At 47.3% G+C, this 19,039-nt stretch overlaps 1 protein-coding gene across 1 annotated transcript in view; it reads right to left on the reverse strand.

Annotated features, from left to right (window-relative positions):
• Positions 1-19,039, reverse strand: part of INTS1 (integrator complex subunit 1) — a 494,737-nt gene that overhangs the window by 326,252 nt on the left and 149,446 nt on the right. Inside the window, exons 21-23 of the mRNA XM_069209905.1 lie at positions 17,159-17,338; positions 16,770-16,919; positions 16,442-16,612 (exon numbers count right to left, since the gene is read on the reverse strand). Coding sequence (XP_069066006.1) covers positions 16,442-16,612; positions 16,770-16,919; positions 17,159-17,338 — 501 coding nt within the window. The remainder of the gene's footprint in view (positions 1-16,441; positions 16,613-16,769; positions 16,920-17,158; positions 17,339-19,039) is intronic.

The following is a 19,039-nucleotide window of genomic DNA, read 5'->3' on the forward strand; positions in this document are numbered from 1 at the left end:
CTCTAAAAGGAAATGCTAACAGGGACTAACACAAGGTCCTAGCAGGACTTTTAAGAATTTAGAAAAATAGTTCAAATTGCAAAATCAATTTCTAATGACAATTTTTGGAATTTGTCGTGTGAACAGGTATTGGCTGAGAAGTCCAGCAAATGCAAAGTCTTGTACCCCACCGCTGATCCACCAATGTAGGAAGTTGGCTCTGTATGCACTATTTCAAAGCAAGGAATAGTATGCACAGAGTCCAAAGGTTCCCCTTAGAGGTAAGATAGTGGCAAAAAGAGATAATACTAATGCTCTATTTTGTGGTAGTGTGGTCGAGCAGTAGGCTTATCAAAGGAGTAGTGTTAAGCATTTGTTGTACATACACCCAGGCAATAAATGAGGAACACACACTCAGAGACAAATCCAGCCAATAGGTTTTGTTATAGAAAAATATATTTTCTTAGTTTATTTTAAGAACCACAGGTTCAAATTCTACATGTAATATCTCATTTGAAAGGTATTGCAGATAAGTACTTTAGGAACTTTGAATCATTACATTAGCATGTATACTTTTTACATAAAACACAATAAGCTGTTTTAAAAGTGGACACAGTGCAATTTTCACAGTTCCTGGGGGAGGTAAGTTTTTGTTAGTTTTGTCAGGTAAGTAAATCACTTACAAGTCTCAGGTTTAGGTCCAAGGTAGCCCACCGTTGGGGGTTCAGAGCAACCCCAAAGTTACCACACCAGCAGCTCAGGGCTGGTCAGGTGCAGAGGTCAAAGAGGTGCCCAAAACACATAGGCTTCAATGGAGAGAAGGGGGTGCCCCGGTTCCGGTCTGCCAGCAGGTAAGTACCCGCGTCTTCGGAGGGCAGACCAGGGGGGTTTTGTAGGGCACCGGGGGGGACACAAGTCAGCACAAAACGTACACCCTCAGCAGCGCGGGGGCGGCTGGGTGCAGTGTGCAAACACGCGTCGGGTTTTCAATGAGAGATCAAGGGATCTCTTCAGCGTCGCAGGCAGGCAAGGGGGGGGGCTCCTCGGGGTAGCCACCACCTGGGCAAGGGAGAGGGCCTCCTGGGGGTCACTCCTGCACAGGAGTTCCGTTCCTTTAGGTGCTGGGGGCTGCGGGTGCAGGGTCTTTTCCAGCCGTCGGGAAATGGAGTTCAGGCAGTCGCGGTCAGGGGGAGCCTCGGGATTCCCTCTGCAGGCGTCGCTGTGGGGGCTCAGGGGGGACACTTTGGTTACTCACGGTCTTGGAGTCGCCGGAGGGTCCTCCCTGAGGTGTTGGTTCTCCACCAGTCGAGTCGGGGTCGCCGGGTGCAGTGTTGCAAGTCTCACGCTTCTTGCGGGGAGTTGCAGGGGTCTTTAAATCTGCTCCTTTGAAACAAAGTTGCAGTCTTTTGGAGCAGGGCCGCTGTCCTCGGGAGTTTCTTGTCTTTCTTGAAGCAGGGCAGTCCTCTGAGGATTCAGAGGTCGCTGGTCCTTTGGAATGTGTCGCTGGAGCAGGTTTCTTTGGAAGGCAGGAGACAGGCCGGTAGGACTGGGGCCAAAGCAGTTGGTGTCTTCTGTTCTTCCTCTGCAGGGGTTTTTCAGCTCAGCAGTCGTCTTCTTCTTCTTGTAGTTTCAGGAATCTAAATTCTTAGGTTCAGGGAAGCCCTTAAATACTAAATTTAAGGGCGTGTTTAGGTCTGGGGGGTTAGTAGCCAATGGCTACTAGCCCTGAGGGTGGGTACACCCTCTTTGTGCCTCCTCCCAAGGGGAGGGGGTCACATTCCTATCCCTATTGGGGGAATCCTCCTTCTACAAGATGGAGGATTTCTAAAAGTCAGAGTCACCTCAGCTCAGGACACCTTAGGGGCTGTCCTGACTGGCCAGTGACTCCTCCTTGTTTTTCTCATTATCTCTCCTGGACTTGCCGCCAAAAGTGGGGGCTGGGTCCAGGAGGCGGGCATCTCCACTAGCTGGAGTGCCCTGGGGCATTGTAACACGAAGCTTGAGCCTTTGAAGCTCACTGCTAGGTGTTACAGTTCCTGCAGGGGGGAGGTGTGAAGCACCTCCACCCAGAGCAGGCTTTGTTTCTGTCCTCAGAGGGCACAAAGGCTCTCACCGCATGAGGTCAGAAACTCGTCTCTCAGCAGCAGGCTGGCACAGACCAGTCAGTCCTGCACTGAACAATTGGGTAAAATACAGGGGGCATCTCTAAGATGCTCTCTGTGTGCATTTTTTAATAAATCCAACACTGGCATCAGTGTGGGTTTATTATTCTGAGAAGTTTGATACTAAACTTCCCAGTATTCAGTGTAGCCATTATGGAGCTGTGGAGTTCGTTTTTGACAGACTCCCAGACCATATACTCTTATGGCTACCCTGCACTTACAATGTCTAAGGTTTTGCTTAGACACTGTAGGGGCAGAGTGCTCATGCACTGGTGCCCTCACCTATGGTATAGTGCCCCCTGCCTTAGGGCTGTAAGGCCTACTAGAGGGGTGACTTATCTATACTGCATAGGCAGTGTGAGGTTGGCATGGCACCCTGAGGGGAGTGCCATGTCGACTTACTCGTTTTGTTCTCATCAGCACACACAAGCTGGCAAGCAGTGTGTCTGTGCTGAGTGAGGGGTCCCCAGGGTGGCATAAGATATGCTGCAGCCCTTAGAGACCTTCCCTGGCATCAGGGCCCTTGGTACCAGGGGTACCAGTTACAAGGGACTTACCTGGGTGCCAGGGTGTGCCAATTGTGGAATCAAAAGTACATTTTAGGTGAAAGAACACTGGTGCTGGGGCCTGGTTAGCAGGGTCCCAGCACACTTCTCAGTCAAGTCAGCATCAGTATCAGGGAAAAAGTGGGGGGTAACTGCAACAGGGAGCCATTTCTTTACACTCCTAATTTACTGTCAACCCTAGTATGTCTAGCAGTGATGCTACTTTGTCATGTTATCAGGTGTTTGCTTTCACTAGCCAATTGTTCAGTTAGGGGTACAGCTGTACAGCCTGTCTTCGGAGGTGTGCCACTACAAACACCAGCGTGATATTAAAGACCCTTGGCTCAGTCTTTATTCTGAAATGTAGGACTTTGAATTGGTAATTATAAACTTTAGGCTTTAGGTACTGCATGTGTGTGGTGTGAATGGGGATGTTGAAGTAAGTGTTCTTGATATCTATGGTTGCTATGAAGCCCCTCTACTCTAGTAAATGTAGGAAGTTGGCTATCTATGTAGTGTACCAATGTAAGGGAACAGAATACAGATAGTCCAAGGGATCCCTTTCTGACTAATAGGGGTTAAACTAATAGACATAAAGCTCTATTTTGTGGTAGTATGGATGAAGATTTAGCCTTATTAGAAGACAGCAATCAGTTGGGAGCCCACTGACTCACACTCCAGCACGCAGTTTGCCCCATTGCTTTATGGTAAATGCAGTACCAATTCGTGCTTAGTTCACTTGTAGTCTGTGGTCTTTCACCTTACTGGGTGCAGCTAGTGCTATATATCCCTAGACACATGTTTCTGTAGGAGCACAGTGATCTCTTTCTGGGTGGCTGCTGCTTCAGTAGTCCTGGTAGGCGGCAGAATGGTGAACCAGACCTTGCTTCTTTGGTGCCTGCGGCTGCAGAGCAGTAGTGGCAGCCCTCTGGGTTTCTTCCATGATTGTCAGGGGAAGCAGTCAGGCTGGCAGGGTTGGCGTCAATTCAGTCGCTGCTCCTCTGTTCTCAGGTCAGCACTTTTCTTTGTTCTTTTCTCCATCAAAATCTGAAGTCCTGGTATCAGGGCGTCTCCTAAATACTTAATTTAGGGGCATTAAGAGAGTGAAGGGTAGTACCCAATGGGATACTTACAGCTGGGGTCACTATACCCCCTAGATGACCACTTCCTTTGGGGAGTGGGCACCACCCTATCCCAGAATTCCAAATTCCACCACACACAAGATGGTGGAATTCCTAACTTCGTGTTCACTTCAGGCTGGTAACCCTAGAGGTGTGTCCAGCCTGGCACCGCAACAAGCCTTCTGTATAGCTAATCTTCCTACCTGTCTGGGGATCAAATGGGCCTCAGGGCAGGGTGTTGCCTCTCCCAGGTCTGGGGGAAGTTGGGGGTCAAATACCAAAGGCAGCAGGGACTTGACCTTGGTATGAAAATTTACTAGCCATCCTGTTAGCAGAGGTTATAACACCTCGTGCCAGATCAGGCATTGTTTCTGACCTTTGAGAGCAGAGGCTCTCACCTCCAGGGGGTCAGATATTTGTCTGTGGTGGCAGGCTGGTCAATACCAGTCAGCCAGCACACCAGAGGACTAGTAGGTTTTAGGGGCATTTTGAGTGCATGTCATAATAAATCCAATACTAGCACCAGTATGGATTTATTAGGTCAAGGCTTTTGATTACAAACACCATTATTTCCCATGCAACTATCATGTTCCTGGGACACTCATGCTGACCAGTGTCCAGTACATGCTTTAAGATGGCTGCCCAGTCACTTGCAATGTCTTCCAATAGAACTAGACATCATAGGGGCTTGTCTGTTCATGTAGATGTGTTAACACATGTATTATACATGTGTTATGTATTATCACATGTATTATAATATACCCTGTCTTAGGGCTCTTAAGGCCTGCTGTGGGGGTGTCTTTCATAAAATGCCTGCAGTGACTTTGGCTTGGCACACAATAAGCTAGCCATGTCGTGTTTTCACTCATAGTTTGCACTCTGACACGCAGTCTGCAATGGCAGGCTGTGTGAAATTTGTGTGTGGGTCCCTTACAGTGGCATAAAATATGATGCAGGCTTTAGGGGCCTTTAGTATCCATGCCCTAGGAACCAAGGTAACATTTACTAGGGACATACAGGGGTGCTAAAGTCCAGAGCCAGTTGCAAACAATTAGACATACTGTGCGTTTGAGGAAAGAGCACAGCACAGAGGTCTGAATATTAGAATTTAATACTAGCATCTAGTAGTTCCAAAAGGGAGGGGGTGTGGGGAGTTGCAAAGAAGCCCAGTTCCCTACAGTAAAGGAATATTATCTTGCAATGTCATCTGAATTTTTTTTGTCTTTTGTACGTTTAAAGGGCACAGATCTAGAACAGACTGCATGCATGGTCAAGTCTTGTTTCGGCAGTAGGAAGTAAAAGGAGTATACACCTGTGTTTCTTTCCTCTTGCACAGCTTCTCAATTGCACTCTTTGGCAACAGTTCTTGGACTTCTTTTTTCAGGACATCCAATTGGTCCTTCTTGCAATGTTTATGTTTTGGTGGCCTTGTTGGTAACTTCTGTAAAAAGTCTATGCAGTAACTGCAGTAACTGTGACAAATAATATTAACAATCCACTTGCCTGTGGAAATAGCTTCCCAATCTTTTAGGCAGTCTTTTATTCCCCCCATACTGGTGTGTTGTGCGTGGGAGAACAGATGTTCTAGCCACCTGGAGGAACTGTAGGTAGCTCCTTTGGAACTTCTGCCTCTTGATTTACCTCTGCCTTAAAAAGGGTCTTAAGGTTGTTGCTACTGCCACTATGCATGACCGGGGAATCGACTAGTTGCCTGGTTGTTTTTGACCATATGTGCCAAATACCCCTGTCCACTCTTCTCTGGGTGCTTGGGGGGGATTTGGTTTCCTCTTCTGAATGCAGAACTGTAAATCTGAAGGTCTCCCATTGCCTTTGCAGTCTCATTTGTCTTTTTCATCCCTTCCAGCGTCTGAACCACCACTGGCCCAAAGAGTTTGCGCCTTGTAATACTGGACTGCATGTCAGGTTTAAAACTGGACATACGCAACAATGCATGCTTTCTTATGACTGTCCCATAGCCAGTTGTCCTGTGTGTTCTCAGCATCTAAGGTTGACTTCAGGCAGGAGTTTGCAATATTCTTTCCTCCCTCAATTATGCTTTTAGCCATTTTGCGGTACTCATTTGGGAGATGCAAGATGCAGTCTTCCATGTAGTCACCTTATTGGTGGGAAAGCTGGTTTAATATTTGTGTTAGCACTCCATCATTGAGTAGAAGAGACTCTCTCTCTTTTTCTTCCAGCAGCCTCCAATCGTTTACATTCTTATCTGTCAGAGGCCCCAGGAATGCTGGGGACAGAGTCCTCTTCCTCGCTGTGGATACATTAAGGAAGTCTGGCTCGATATGCCCCTGGATACATTTAGCGTTTTAAAAGGAAGGTCTGTATGTCTTTTCTATGCTTTAACTGTCAACGGCTTTACAAAAACACCTTACCTTACTGTACAATGCTGGGGAGCATGGGGAGGTACTGATTCTATTTTTTATGCCAGACTTACTTTTTCCAGTAGAAAACATGTTTCTTCTTTCTCCGCTTCCATCTCCACTCTGAAGGCATCTGCTGCCTTCATCATAACTGCATGGTAAGTGGAGATATTTTCTGTGGGGAGAACCTCGAAGGTTAAGATTCTATCTCTCTCTCCTGAGGAGAGTCTGCCTCAATGTCTTCCCACAACATTTCTTCTTGTGGGTTGTAAGGAAATGCCTCCTTGGCATGGTTACCCCCTGACTTTTTGCCTTTGCTGATGCTATGTTTTGATTTGAAAGTGTGCTGAGGCCTGCTAACCAGGCCCCAGCACCAGTGTTCTTTCCCTAACCTGTACTTTTGTTTACACAATTGGCACACCCTGGCATCCAGGTAAGTCCCTTGTAACTGGTACCCCTGGTACCAAGGGCCCTGATGCCAGGGAAGGTCTCTAAGGGCTGCAGCATATCTTATGCCACCCTGGGGACCCCTCACTCAGCACTGACACACTGCTTGCCAGCTTGTGTGTGCTGGTGAGGACAAAACGAGTAAGTCGACACAGCACTCCCCTCAGGGTCCATGCCAACCTCACACTGCCTATGCAGTATAGATAAGTCACCCCTCTAGCAGGCCTTACAGCCCTAAGGCAGGGTGCACTATACCATAGGTGAGGGCACCAGTGCATGAGCACTGTGCCCCTACAGTGTCTAAGCCAAACCTTAGAAATTATAAGTGCAGGGTAGCCATAAGAGTATATGGTCTGGGAGTCTGTGAAACACGAACTCCACAGCACCATAATGGCTACACTGAAAACTGGGAAGTTTGGTATCAAACTTCTCAGCACAATAAATGCACACTGATGCCAGTGTACATTTTATTGTAAAATACACCCCAGAGGGCACCTTAGAGGTGCCCCCTGAAACCTTAACCAACTACCTGTGTAGGCTGACTGGTTTTAGCAGCCTGCCACACTCGAGACATGTTGCTGGCCACATGGGGAGAGTGCCTTTGTCACTCTGTGGCTAGTAACAAAGCATGCACTGGGTGGAGATGCTTATCACCTCCCCCTCGCAGGAGCTGTAACACCTGGCGGTGAGCCTCAAAGGCTCACCCCCTTTGTTACAGCGCCTCAGGGCATTCCAGCTAGTGGAGTTGCCCACCCCCTCCGGCCACTGCCCCACTTTTGGCGGCAAGGCCGGAGGAGATAATGAGAAAAACAAGGAGGAGTCACTGGCCAGTCAGGACAGCCCCTAAGGCAACCTGAGCTGAAGTGACTCTGACTTTTAGGAATCCACCATCTTGCTGATGGAGGATCCCCCCCAATAGGGATAGGAATGTGACCCCCTCCCCTTGGGAGGAGGCACAAAGAGGGTGTAGCCACCCTCAGGGCTAGTAGCCATTGGCTACTGCCCTCCCTGACCTAAACACCCCTAAATTCTGTATTTAGGGGCTCCCCTGAACCTAGGAACTCAGATTCCTGCAACCTAAGAAGAAGAGGACTGCTGAGCTGAAAAAACCTGCAGAGAAGACGGAGACACCAACTGCTTTGGCCCCAGCTCTACCGGCCTGTCTCCCCCCCTTCTGAAGAAACTGCTCCAGCGACGCTTTCCCCAGGACCAGCGACCTCTGAATCCTCAGAGGACTGCCCTGCTCTAGAAGGACCAAGAAACTCCCGAGGACAGCGGCTCTGTTCACCCAAGACTGCAACTTTGTTCCAAAGAAGCAACTTAAAGACAACTGCGGGTCCTGCCAGAAGCGTGAGACTTGCAACTCTGCACCCAACGCCCCCGGCTCGACTTGTGGAGAACAAACACTTCAGGGAGGACTCCCCGGCGACTACGAGACTGTGAGTAGCCAGAGTTGCCCCCCCTGAACCCCCACAGCGACGCCTGCAGAGGGAATCCTGAGGCTCCCCCTGACCGCGACTGCCTGACTCCCAGATCCCGACGCCTGGAAAAGACTCTGCACCCGCAGCACCCAGGACCTGAAAGATCGGAACTCCAGTGTAGGAGGCACCCCCAGGAGGCCCTCTCCCTTGCCCATGTGGTGGCTACCCCGAGGAGCCCCCCCCCTTGCCTGCCTGCATCGCTGAAGAGACCCCTTGGTCTCCCATTGATTCCAATTGAAAACCCGACGTGTGTTTGCACACTGCACCCGGCCGCCCTCGTGCTGCTGAGGGTGTACTTTCTGTGCTAACTTGTGTCCCCCCCCGGTGCCCTACAAAACCCCCCTGGTCTGCCCTCCGAAGGCGCGGGTACTTACCTGCTGGCAGACTGGAACCGGGGCACCCCTTCTCCATTGAAGCCTATGCGTTTTGGGCACCACTGTGAACTCTGCACCTGACCGGCCCTGAGCTGCTGGTGTGGTAGCTTTGGGTTTGCTCTGAACCCCCAACGGTGGGCTACCTTGGACCCAAACTTGAACCTCGTAGGTGGTTTACTTACCTGCAAGAACTAACAATTACTTACCTCCCCTAGGAACTGTGAAAATAGGAAAGTGCCTCTTTTAACATGGTCACTCCTCCACTTTTTGCGTGGTTACTTGGGGAATTTCAACTGAAAGAGCACTAGGTTTCTGCCATCCAGGTCCGACTGTCAGGTCTCTTTCCCCCAAAACTGCGCAGTCATTTTTCCCAATTGGCAAAACCATTAGCACCCACTGTAAATCCCTAGTAAATGGTATCCTTTGTGCCTAGAACCTGAGGTACTAGGCAGGGTCCCTAAGGGAGCAGCACGATTTGTGCCACCATAAGGAACCCCTCACCAAGGGCACGACAGGCTGCCATTGCAAAAGTGAAAACAAAACACGGCACACAGCCTGTGAGCCATGTCCCCTAAACACTGTAAGCCACCTCTATAGTAGGCCTGACAGCCCTAAGGCAGGGTGCATTATATTACATGTGAGGGCATATCTGCACAATTAGATATGCTCTTGCTATGTCTTTGTCGATTCTCAGACATAGTAAGTGACCAGGGAAGCCATTTTAAATGCATGTGCTGGACAATGTTTACTAAGAGTTTCCCACCTACATGATGGCTTCTCTTAATATAGGGAGGTTTGGTATCAAACATCTCAGAATAATAAACTCTCACTGATGCCAGTGAGGGATTTATTAAAATCTACACCCAGAGGGCACCTTACAGGTGCCCCTTGAAAACCTACTAGCTACTAGCCCTGGCCAGTTCAGCCACAATAGATACGTTTCGGGCTGCCCCAAGGTGAGAGCCAGCGTTCTCGAGGGCCATGACAAAAGCCTGCACTGGGCAGGGTTATCACCTCATCTAGGCAGGATGAATATTCCAGGGTGGGAAGATTCAAAGGCCTAGCCTCCTTTGTAATGCAACCCAGGTCTCTCCAGATGGTGGAGATGATCGACCCCCTGTTCTGACCCCTCTTTTGGTGGCAGCACAGGCAGAAAAATTAGTCAGATTAGGTGTTGTGCCCGCTTAATGCCAGTCCCACCCCTAAGGTGGGCTGGCAGAAGTGGGCACTACTTTTTAAATTCTTCCATCTTGTTTGGAAGGAATTAAGCCACTAGGTTTAGGGTTATGCCCACTTCCCTGTGTAAGTGGTCATAAGAAGGCTGTAATAACCCTAAAGGTGGTTAGTCCATTGGCTATCACCCAACACTCCCTGTAACATCCCTAAATGTATTATTTAGGTGGCACCCCTGAACTCTAGAACTCAGATCCTGACGACCTAAAAAGCAAAGGACAAACAAGAGTCAAACCTGCAGAAGAGGAAAAGAAGAAGCAGCTAACGGCCTGCCTGCTGACCTCAAAGGACTCTGCCTGAAAAAATGACATCCTGCAGCTCCGCCTCCAAGAAACCCAGGAAGAACGCCTGCCTTCCATAAAGACTCAAGACTCTCATGAGCAGTGGATATGCTCTGCAAGAAAGTCTCAAGAAAGAACACTGGAGCCTCCAGGAACACCAAAGACCCAACACCCTAAGTGACCTCTGCACCAGACATCTGCAACCCGAGGTGAAGCCAACCAATGGAGCCAGCTGTCTAGAGTCCGAGTCCACTTAGGTTTCACCCAAGTTGACCTTCCCCAAGTTGGCTGCAGCCTCAACACGTAGGGCCCCTCTCCCACTGCCTTGTAGTGAGAGAAAACCAGACACTTCCAGAAACCACTGCATCCTTCGCCCCTGACCCCCATCTGAGGTAGGTCACTTGTCCCAACGATGTCCCACAGCTCCCCTGAGCTTGAGTCCAAACTGGGTCTTCCCATGGGACGCCTGCAGCCTCAAAACACAGGACCCCCAGACCGCGAGAGCTCTCGGACGGAGAAACCCAATGCCTAATGACACCCCTGGATCTGTCAGCCCCAGAGAAAAGGACCAAAGGTGCACCTATGACCCGGAGCACCCCAAGCCTACAACCTACCCGCTTGTTTGCCCCAAGGTCCAACTCACATTGAAAACCATTGGGCACTGAACGGCGTACTGCACCCCTGCACCCGGCCGCTCCAGTGCTGACCGGAGTGACCTTCTGGTGTGGTTCTGATCGGTACCCACTACTTACCTTAACTCTATAAGATTCACCTCATAAGTCGTTGTTAACCCTGTGTTTGCTGAACATTGTTTTCCTCCATAGGTTTGCACTGTGTTGATTTTTTAATTTGAACATTATTTATGCTTGAAAAAGTGCTTACTGGATTACGAAGTTCTTGGGTTTGAAACATATATACAAAGAAGTGTTCTTTTTCTAATTTGGTCTTGGATTTATTCTTTCAGTGTGTGTCTCATTAATTGCCCCTGTTAATACAACAAATGCTTAGCACTACCCTCTTATAAGTTTAACTAACCCTCCCCCAACACTACCACAAAACAGAGCATTAGTCCTAGCTACTTTTGTCTCTGCAAACCAATTGGGGATTGTAGGAAAGTAGCCTCTTTCTAGCCTTATTACCCCCACTTTTGGCCTGTTTGTGAGTATATGTCAGGATGTTTTCACTGTCTCACTGGGATTCTGCTAGCCAAGGCCCAGTGCTCATAATGAAAACCCTATGTTGTAAGTATGTTTGTTATGTGTCACTGGGATCCTGCTAGCCAGGACCCCAGTGCTCATAGGTTTGTGGCCTATATGTGTTCCCTGTGTGGTGCCTAACTGTCTCACTGAGGCTCTGCTAACCAGAACCTCAGTGGTTATGCTCTCTCTGCTTTCCAAATTTGTCACTAACAGGCTAGTGACTAAATTTACCAAATAACACTGGCATACTAGTACACCCGTATAATTCCCTTGTATATGGTACTGAGGTACCCAGGAGATCCCTATGGGCTGCAGCATTTCTTTTGCCACCCATAGGGAGATCTGACAATTCTTACACAGGCCTGCCAGTGCAGCCTGAGTGAAATAACGTCCACGTTATTTCACAGCCATTTACCAATGCACTTAAGTAACTTATAAGTCACCTATATGTCTAACCTTCACCTGGTGAAGGTTGGGTGCAAAGTTACTTAGTGTGTGATGTCCCAACATCGTTCAGGGCAAATTCCCTGGACTTTGTGAGTGTGGGGACACCATTACACGCGTGCACTATACATAGGTCACTACCAATGTATAGCGTCACAATGGTTACTCTGAACATGGCCATGTAACATGATTAAGATCATGGAATTGTCACCCCAGTACCATTCTGGTGTTGGGGGGGCAACTCCATGATCCCCCGGGTCTCTAGCACAGTACCCAGGTACTGCCAAACTGCCTTTCCGGGGTCTCCACTGCAACTGCTGCTGCTGCCAACCCCTCAGACAGGTTTCTGCCCTCCTGGGGTCCAGGCAGCCCTGGCCCAGGAAGGCAGAACAAAGGATTTCCTCTGAGAGAGGGTGTTCCACCTTCTCCCTTTCGAAATAGGTGTGAAGGGCTGGGGAGGAGTAGCCTCCCCCAGCCTCCGGAAATGCTTTGATGGGCACAGATGGTGCCCATCTCTGCATAAGCCAGTCTACACCGGTTCAGGGATCCCCCAGCCCTGCTCTGGCATGAAACTGGACAAAGGAAAGGGGAGTGACTACTCCCCTGACCAGTACCTCCTAGGGGAGGTGCCCAGAGCTCCTCCAGTGTTTCCCAGACCTCTGCCATCTTGGAAACAGAGGTGTTGTGGGCACACTGGACTGCTCTGAGTGGCCAGTGCCAGCAGATGACGTCAGAGGCTCCTGGTAGGCTCTTACCTCTCTTGGTAGTCAATCCTCCTTCCTTGGTAGCCAAACCTCCTTTTCTGGCTATTTAGAGTCTCTGCTTTGGGGAATTCTTTAGATAACGAATGCAAGAGCTCATCAGAGTTCCTCTGCATCTCCCTCTTCACCTTCTACCAAAGGATCGACCGCTGACTGATCAGGACACCTGCAAAACCGCAACAAAGTAGCAAGACGACTACTAGCAACATTGTAGCGCCTAATCCTGCCGTCTTTCTCGACTGTTTCCAGGTGGTGCATGCTCTGGGGGTTGCCTGCCTTCACCCTGCACCAGAAGCTCCAAAGAAATCTCCCGTGGGTCGACGGAATCTTCCCCCTGCTAACGCAGGCACCAAAAGACTGCAACACTGGTCCTCTGGGTCCCCTCTCATCCTGACGAGCGTGGTCCCTGGAACTCAGCAACTCTGTCCAAGTGACTCCCACAGTCCAGTGACTCTTCAGTCCAGGTTTGGTGGAGGTAAGTCCTTGCCTCACCTCGCTAGACTGCATTGCTGTGTACTGCGTGATTTGCAGCTGCTCCGGCTCCTGTGCACTCTTCCAGTATTTCCTTCATGCACAGCCAAGCCTGGGTACCCGGCACTCCTTCCTGCAGTGCACAACCTTCTGAGTTGTCCTCTGGCGTCGTGGGACTCCCTTTTGTGACTTCGCGTGGACTCCGGTTCACTCTTCTTCCAAGTGCCTGTTAGGGTACTTCTGCGGGTGCTGCCTGCTTCTGTGAGGGCTCCCTGAGTTGTTGGGCGCCCCCTCTGTCTCCTCCTCCAAGTGGCGACATCCTGGTCCCTCCTGGGCCACCGCAGCACCCAAAAACCTCTACCGCGACCCTTGCAGCTAGCAAGGCTTTTTTGCGGTCTTTCTGCGTGGGAACACCTCTGCAAGCTTCATCGTGACGTGGGACATCCGTCTTCCAAAGGAGAAGTTCCTAGTCCTCTTCTTTCTTGCAGAACTCCAAGCTTCTTCCAACCATTGGCAGCTTCCTTGCACCCTCAGCTGGCATTTCCTGGGCTCCTGCCCACTCTCAACACTGCTACGACTATTGGACTTGGTCCCCTTGTCTTACAGGTACTCAGGTCCGGAAATCCAGTGTTGTTGCATTGCTGGTGTTTGTTCTTCCTGCAGAATCCCCCTATCACGACTTCGGTGCTCTCTGGGGGTAGTAGGTGCACTTTACACCTACTTTTCAGGGTCTTGGGGTGGGCTATTTTTCTAACCCTCACTGTTTTCTTACAGTCCCAGCGACCCTCTACAAGCTCACATAGGTCTGGGGTCCATTCGTGGTTCGCATTCCACTTTTGGAGTATAAGGTTTGTGTTGCCCCTATACCTATGTGCTCCTATTGCAACCTATTGTGATTCTACACTGTTTGCATTACTTTTCTTGCTATTACTTACCTAATTTTGGTTTGTGTACATATATCTTGTGTATATAACTTTTCCTCATACTGAGGGTACTCACTGAGATACTTTTGGCATATTGTCATAAAAACAAAGTACCTTTATTTTTAGTAACTCTGTGTATTGTGTTTTCTTATGATATTGTGCATATGACACCAGTGGTATAGTAGGAGCTTTGCATGTCTCCTAGTTCAGCCTAAGCTGCATTGCCATAGCTACTTTCTATCAGTCTAAGATGCTAGAAACACCTCTTCTACAATAATACAGGATAACTGGACCTGGCACAAGGTGCAAGTACCTCTGGTACCCACTACAAGCCAGGCCAGCCTCCTACAGGGATCCACTGGACACTCTGCACAGTGTACTTCTTTTTAGTTCACCACTAAGAAAGCCAGCTTTCTCCATGCCCCAATTCCTCTGGGCCCGCGGTAAAAATAAACTCTTCATCCCATATGTCCGTGTTGTGACCTGCCTAAAGCGTTCCCCCTGTTGTGTTGAGACAAGATCCTGTGTAGGCTTCGTAACCCCCCTAATGGTCTTGCTTTCATCAGAGGTGTCACAGGTTCCTAAAAACCTGCTTTTTCTTTATTAAATTCTCTACCTCTGCCTGCAATGCCCTCTTCTTTCTCTCAACATCCATGGCATGAGATGCCTTAGGTTTCTCATGGAACTTTTCCTTTGAGGCTGCTGGTCCCTCCTCCCCTTTCCATGCTCTATCGTCCTCAGAACTTGAGGTATCGTCTTGTGGTGTTTGCCTACCGGTGAGTTTTTCTCTGCCGGTAGGATGCTTGTGCTCATTCGACTGCTTGTTTCTTTTGCATGACTCTGTGCTCCAAGACCTGTGCATTGGTGGCTTGGGCATATATGTTTGAATGTTTTTTCCTTTGGCAAATCATGTGCTTCCACAGGCATGGGGCTAAGGTTCTCTGTGGTGTCATATTTTGACCTCATATGCTTCAAGCTCAACATCTTAATGTTCAACATGAGCCTCCTGCATCTGTATGTTGTCGTTGGACGAACACATCTATCTCCTCTATCGCCTGAGAACCACTCCTCTGCTTTTCCATCTCTGATAAGATCGCTGTGTCTGTATTTACCAAATGAGCTTGAAGAATCTTTCCCGCTGTGAATCACAGTTTTTGTCTCAAACTAAAAGAATAGAACACATTGTGGTCTTGAGGGAGACAGAGCATACAGAGTGGATGTTTGCCATTCAGAGCGAACGTTTGATGGCAGTTCAGGCAAAACTTAAAGAGATTGCTCATACTCTAAATTGATCACAAGGAGGCCCAGGGATCCCACCTTAATTAATTGTCATTCTCCAATGTTGATCCACCAATAAATCCCTAAAAACCTCTCTTATGTGTTGAGTGCCGATCTCAATTCTTCCCTCAACTACTTTCTGTTGGCGTTCGAGGAATTCTTGGTGACCTTTGTCAAAAAAAGTCTGGGGCTCTCAGTATCCAGCAGTGTAAAAAGATAATCTAACATGGTGGGTACACGCATCAGCATTGTGTACGACTGACATCATACAGGGGCTCAGCCTATGTTTTCTCCCACCCACAGACTAAATAAACTGTTTTAGGCACACAAAGACAAGCCCAGGTCCAACCACTAGATGGCAGAAATGTGCAAACATGTGAAACTAGAACAGATTTTATGTTGCAAAACAAGTGCTTGCCAAACATGTAGGACAATTCTCTAATTTCTTTTTTGACTGGTGCCCTTTTGCAGGTTAGCATTTTCCAAGTACATCTTCTGAATGACAGGTAAAGGGCTGTTTATACTTACAATACTACCCTTCTTGTTTTCTTCCTTCTGTTTAATATGCTGTGCCCATCTTACCTTCCTGTTAAATGTTAAGACCCACTTGTTTGGGATGATTAAGAGCTGATCGGTTAGCGGGATGATTTGCTGTAATCGAGGACAAGGGAAATCTGACCCTACTCACAGTATTATATACATCTGTTGCCTCTGAGTTTGCAGATGATAACTTGTGGTCTAGTAAGTAACAGTGCAAAAAGTTCAGGGTTATAGAGATCTCTTACTCGCACTATTCATATTAGAGACAACAATGAGGAACGGGAAACTGTTCTCCAGAGCATCCATTACTAGGCAGAGTATGTTATAGACTGGCTCCGACACTTACAAGTCATCTCTCTACCCCATCCATTTCCCCAAGTTAAACATTCTAAATTGCCAAATCCACATCCTTGGTGTACAAAGAGCCTTGTAAAATGTATAAATTGACACTAATGAAATGTAAAGTCTTCCAATATTAGTAGTGAACATGGTCATGTGACCTCTGAAAACTAATCTAGAAACACCAACAAGTGACCCACTGATTAAATGCTTACCAGAACCGATATTCAAACAGTGTTTGGATGAACCCCTGTTTAATTGCACTTTAGCCATTAAAGCACTGCTCATTCTCAGACATCACAATCATTGTGCACATGAAGCTGTTATTCAAGTGTATAAACCTAGAGTCTTCAAAGGTGATACAACAATATTAAACGACCTCATGGCTCTGTCTCATAAACATACACACACACCATCACACACACCATCACACACACATGCACATCCCCTTCCCCTTTCAGGGTAAGGGTGTTTGGAATTTTTACCTGCTGCAAAGCCATAGCAGTAGTTCCTCTGACACTGTTGAACAAGGGAAGTCTAGGCAAGTCTTTTAGCAGCCACTGGTAAGCCTGTAGCAGCTCTACATCTTCAGAGTCTTCTTCCATGGGCTGTTCCTTCTCCTCCCCACCGCCTTCTGAAAGGACTAAGCACAAACCCTGCAATAAAAAGAAAAATTCACCTTTTAAATAAAGTAGGACCACTCCATAACCTCACAGTATTCCTAGAAAGTGAAAGTCTAAAAGAAAAACAAAGTTTACAATTCCATAAATCTATGATGTGACAGATAATGCCTTAGACAGGAGTCATTATTACCTTCATAGCAAGAATACGTGCAGACACTTGTGATGAGCTGAGACGGCGCAAAAAGTAGTCCAGCACCTCACATGTTGTTTGCTCATCTGCTTTTGGTCCCAGAAGGAGGTCCTGAAGGCGTCCTAGAAGCTGCCGCTGTTTTTGCTGTCTCTGAAAGGAAACATTTAATTCTGTCAAATTAAACTGGGTGCATTTGATATTATAGAGTCACTATCATAACTGGGAGGATAAACACTTCAATTTTCTACCCTCAGTGAGCCGATCCACTGCAGAGAACTGCAAGAAGAAGATGGTCAATTCTCCAGACACTTATGCGTTGCCTTCTTGCAACTAAGAGACCAAACAATTCTTGAGCTAATAAGGAAACTGCAAGTTCCATCCTTACTCACCTGTCGTTTCCTGGCACGTTGCTCTTTACTTTCTCCTTCTTCTTCTTCCTCACCAGAAGCAGATTCATCTGCAGCATCATGCAGCAAAAATTCACACAGGCACTGTACAGGCAGCACATCCAAGGACCCCTCACTAGACTGTACCAAGTCCGCCAGCCAGGGCATAGACTGGGACGAGGCCTAAAGGAGAAGAGGAGTTCATTTGCAGACAGTAAACACACAGTAATTCATAAGAGAAAAATCCGTTCTATGAATTATGTCCACTATGCATAGTTCTGTGATGTTTTCACTATTCTTCCATGTCCAATCTTGCATCTCTAAATTTAACATCTTTTAATCATTTTAAAAGCAAATCGTATGACATGCAGAAGTGAAAATCCAGAATCTAGCAACCTACTTTGTCTCCTCCTTAAAAGGATTTTAATGTGCTGCAGGGATATGCATTTTAATTGCTTGCTCACTGCCTGTGCACAAACTAAACTGCTTGCATGTACACATCTATATCCCAAGAGCATTTTTCTACTTGAAAATTGTATTAGTAGATTTCTACTTTCATTGTATTCTGCAGTTTTGTAACTTTGACAATAAACCAGAAATTAAAACCTCAGAATGAAGAAGTCACTATGCCTTTGCACAGGTTACCACTACTTGATTCCTCCCGCTGATGTAAAAACTGGCACAGATGTTGTTTTGACATCGAAACAGCAACAACATTTGTAATAAAGTATCCAAATGACATCTGTCAGAGGAGGTCATTATATAAATCACTCATTTCTACAGAGATTATAAGGCCTATAGGGTGGAAATCTTACGAAGCTCAAAGACTACTTTCCTACTAAAAAAACAAAAGAGCTTAAAAAATGTTTGTGGAATTTTCCGAACAGCAGAAAAGTATTCTCTATATTGTCACATTACAAAGAATAACCTCTCAAAAACCTGGTTATTTTGAACATTAGTATTGCTTGTGGGAGCAGGGGCACAATAAACTCCGACTAGCATCAAATGAGATGTGTAGATGGATGAAATCATGGAGTAGTGGTTTTAGTATAAAATGCAAATACTCAGCAATTACCTGCTGCCAACGTATTGCTGTTAGGATACTTAGCACTAATCGAGAGACCTAACAGTTTCCAAATTAAGGCCAAGGAAGATCAAGGGACAAACGCATACTGGAAGATCAAGGGACAAACGCATACCAGAAGATCACAAGTTAAGGATCCAGTACGACCACAGAGGCAGGCTCTTTTCAACCCAGAGCCAATAAGATATGTTTCTCCTAGTGGGCATCCTAAGACACTTGGCTGTGGAGTGGGTCAGAGAACACCAAGGAGATAGTTCCTAAGGCCAGGAACCCACAGCTTCTCCACTTCAGGAAAACGACATGCCCATCCTGCTATCAAACTAAAGTAAAAAACTGTATCATGAGAAAGCAAGTTTTGACTAAAGGACCCACTGTGGGACAAACAGCAAACCTGCAGGGTGTGGCTTAGAAAGTCAGTAATTGAGGTAATGAAATACTACTCCGAAAATGACCAGAGAAAACATCTTTTTACCTTTGTGGGACATTTTTCTCAAAATACTCTGCAAATTAAACCAGGTACATTAAGGACAATCCTTGCTATGCAAAAACGTCTAAACCTGGTGCCAGACGTGGTTTGTATGACTGAATGCGAATACTCGTCACAGTTCTTGATGCCTAACTTTAGACTTACATGAGCATTTTAAATAAAACTGGCAGAGGCCCACATGCAAGATATTTGAGTAAACCAGTGCTGAGGATATGTGCGTCATTTAGATATGTACAAAAATAAAGCTTTGTGAAAAGACAGTTCAAGAAACAGTAGCTTAGATTGATTTGGTTCGTTTGCGGTCCCTTGAGAG

This window comes from Pleurodeles waltl, chromosome 10, assembly GCF_031143425.1.
Source record: "Pleurodeles waltl isolate 20211129_DDA chromosome 10, aPleWal1.hap1.20221129, whole genome shotgun sequence".
Taxonomy (NCBI): domain Eukaryota; kingdom Metazoa; phylum Chordata; class Amphibia; order Caudata; family Salamandridae; genus Pleurodeles; species Pleurodeles waltl.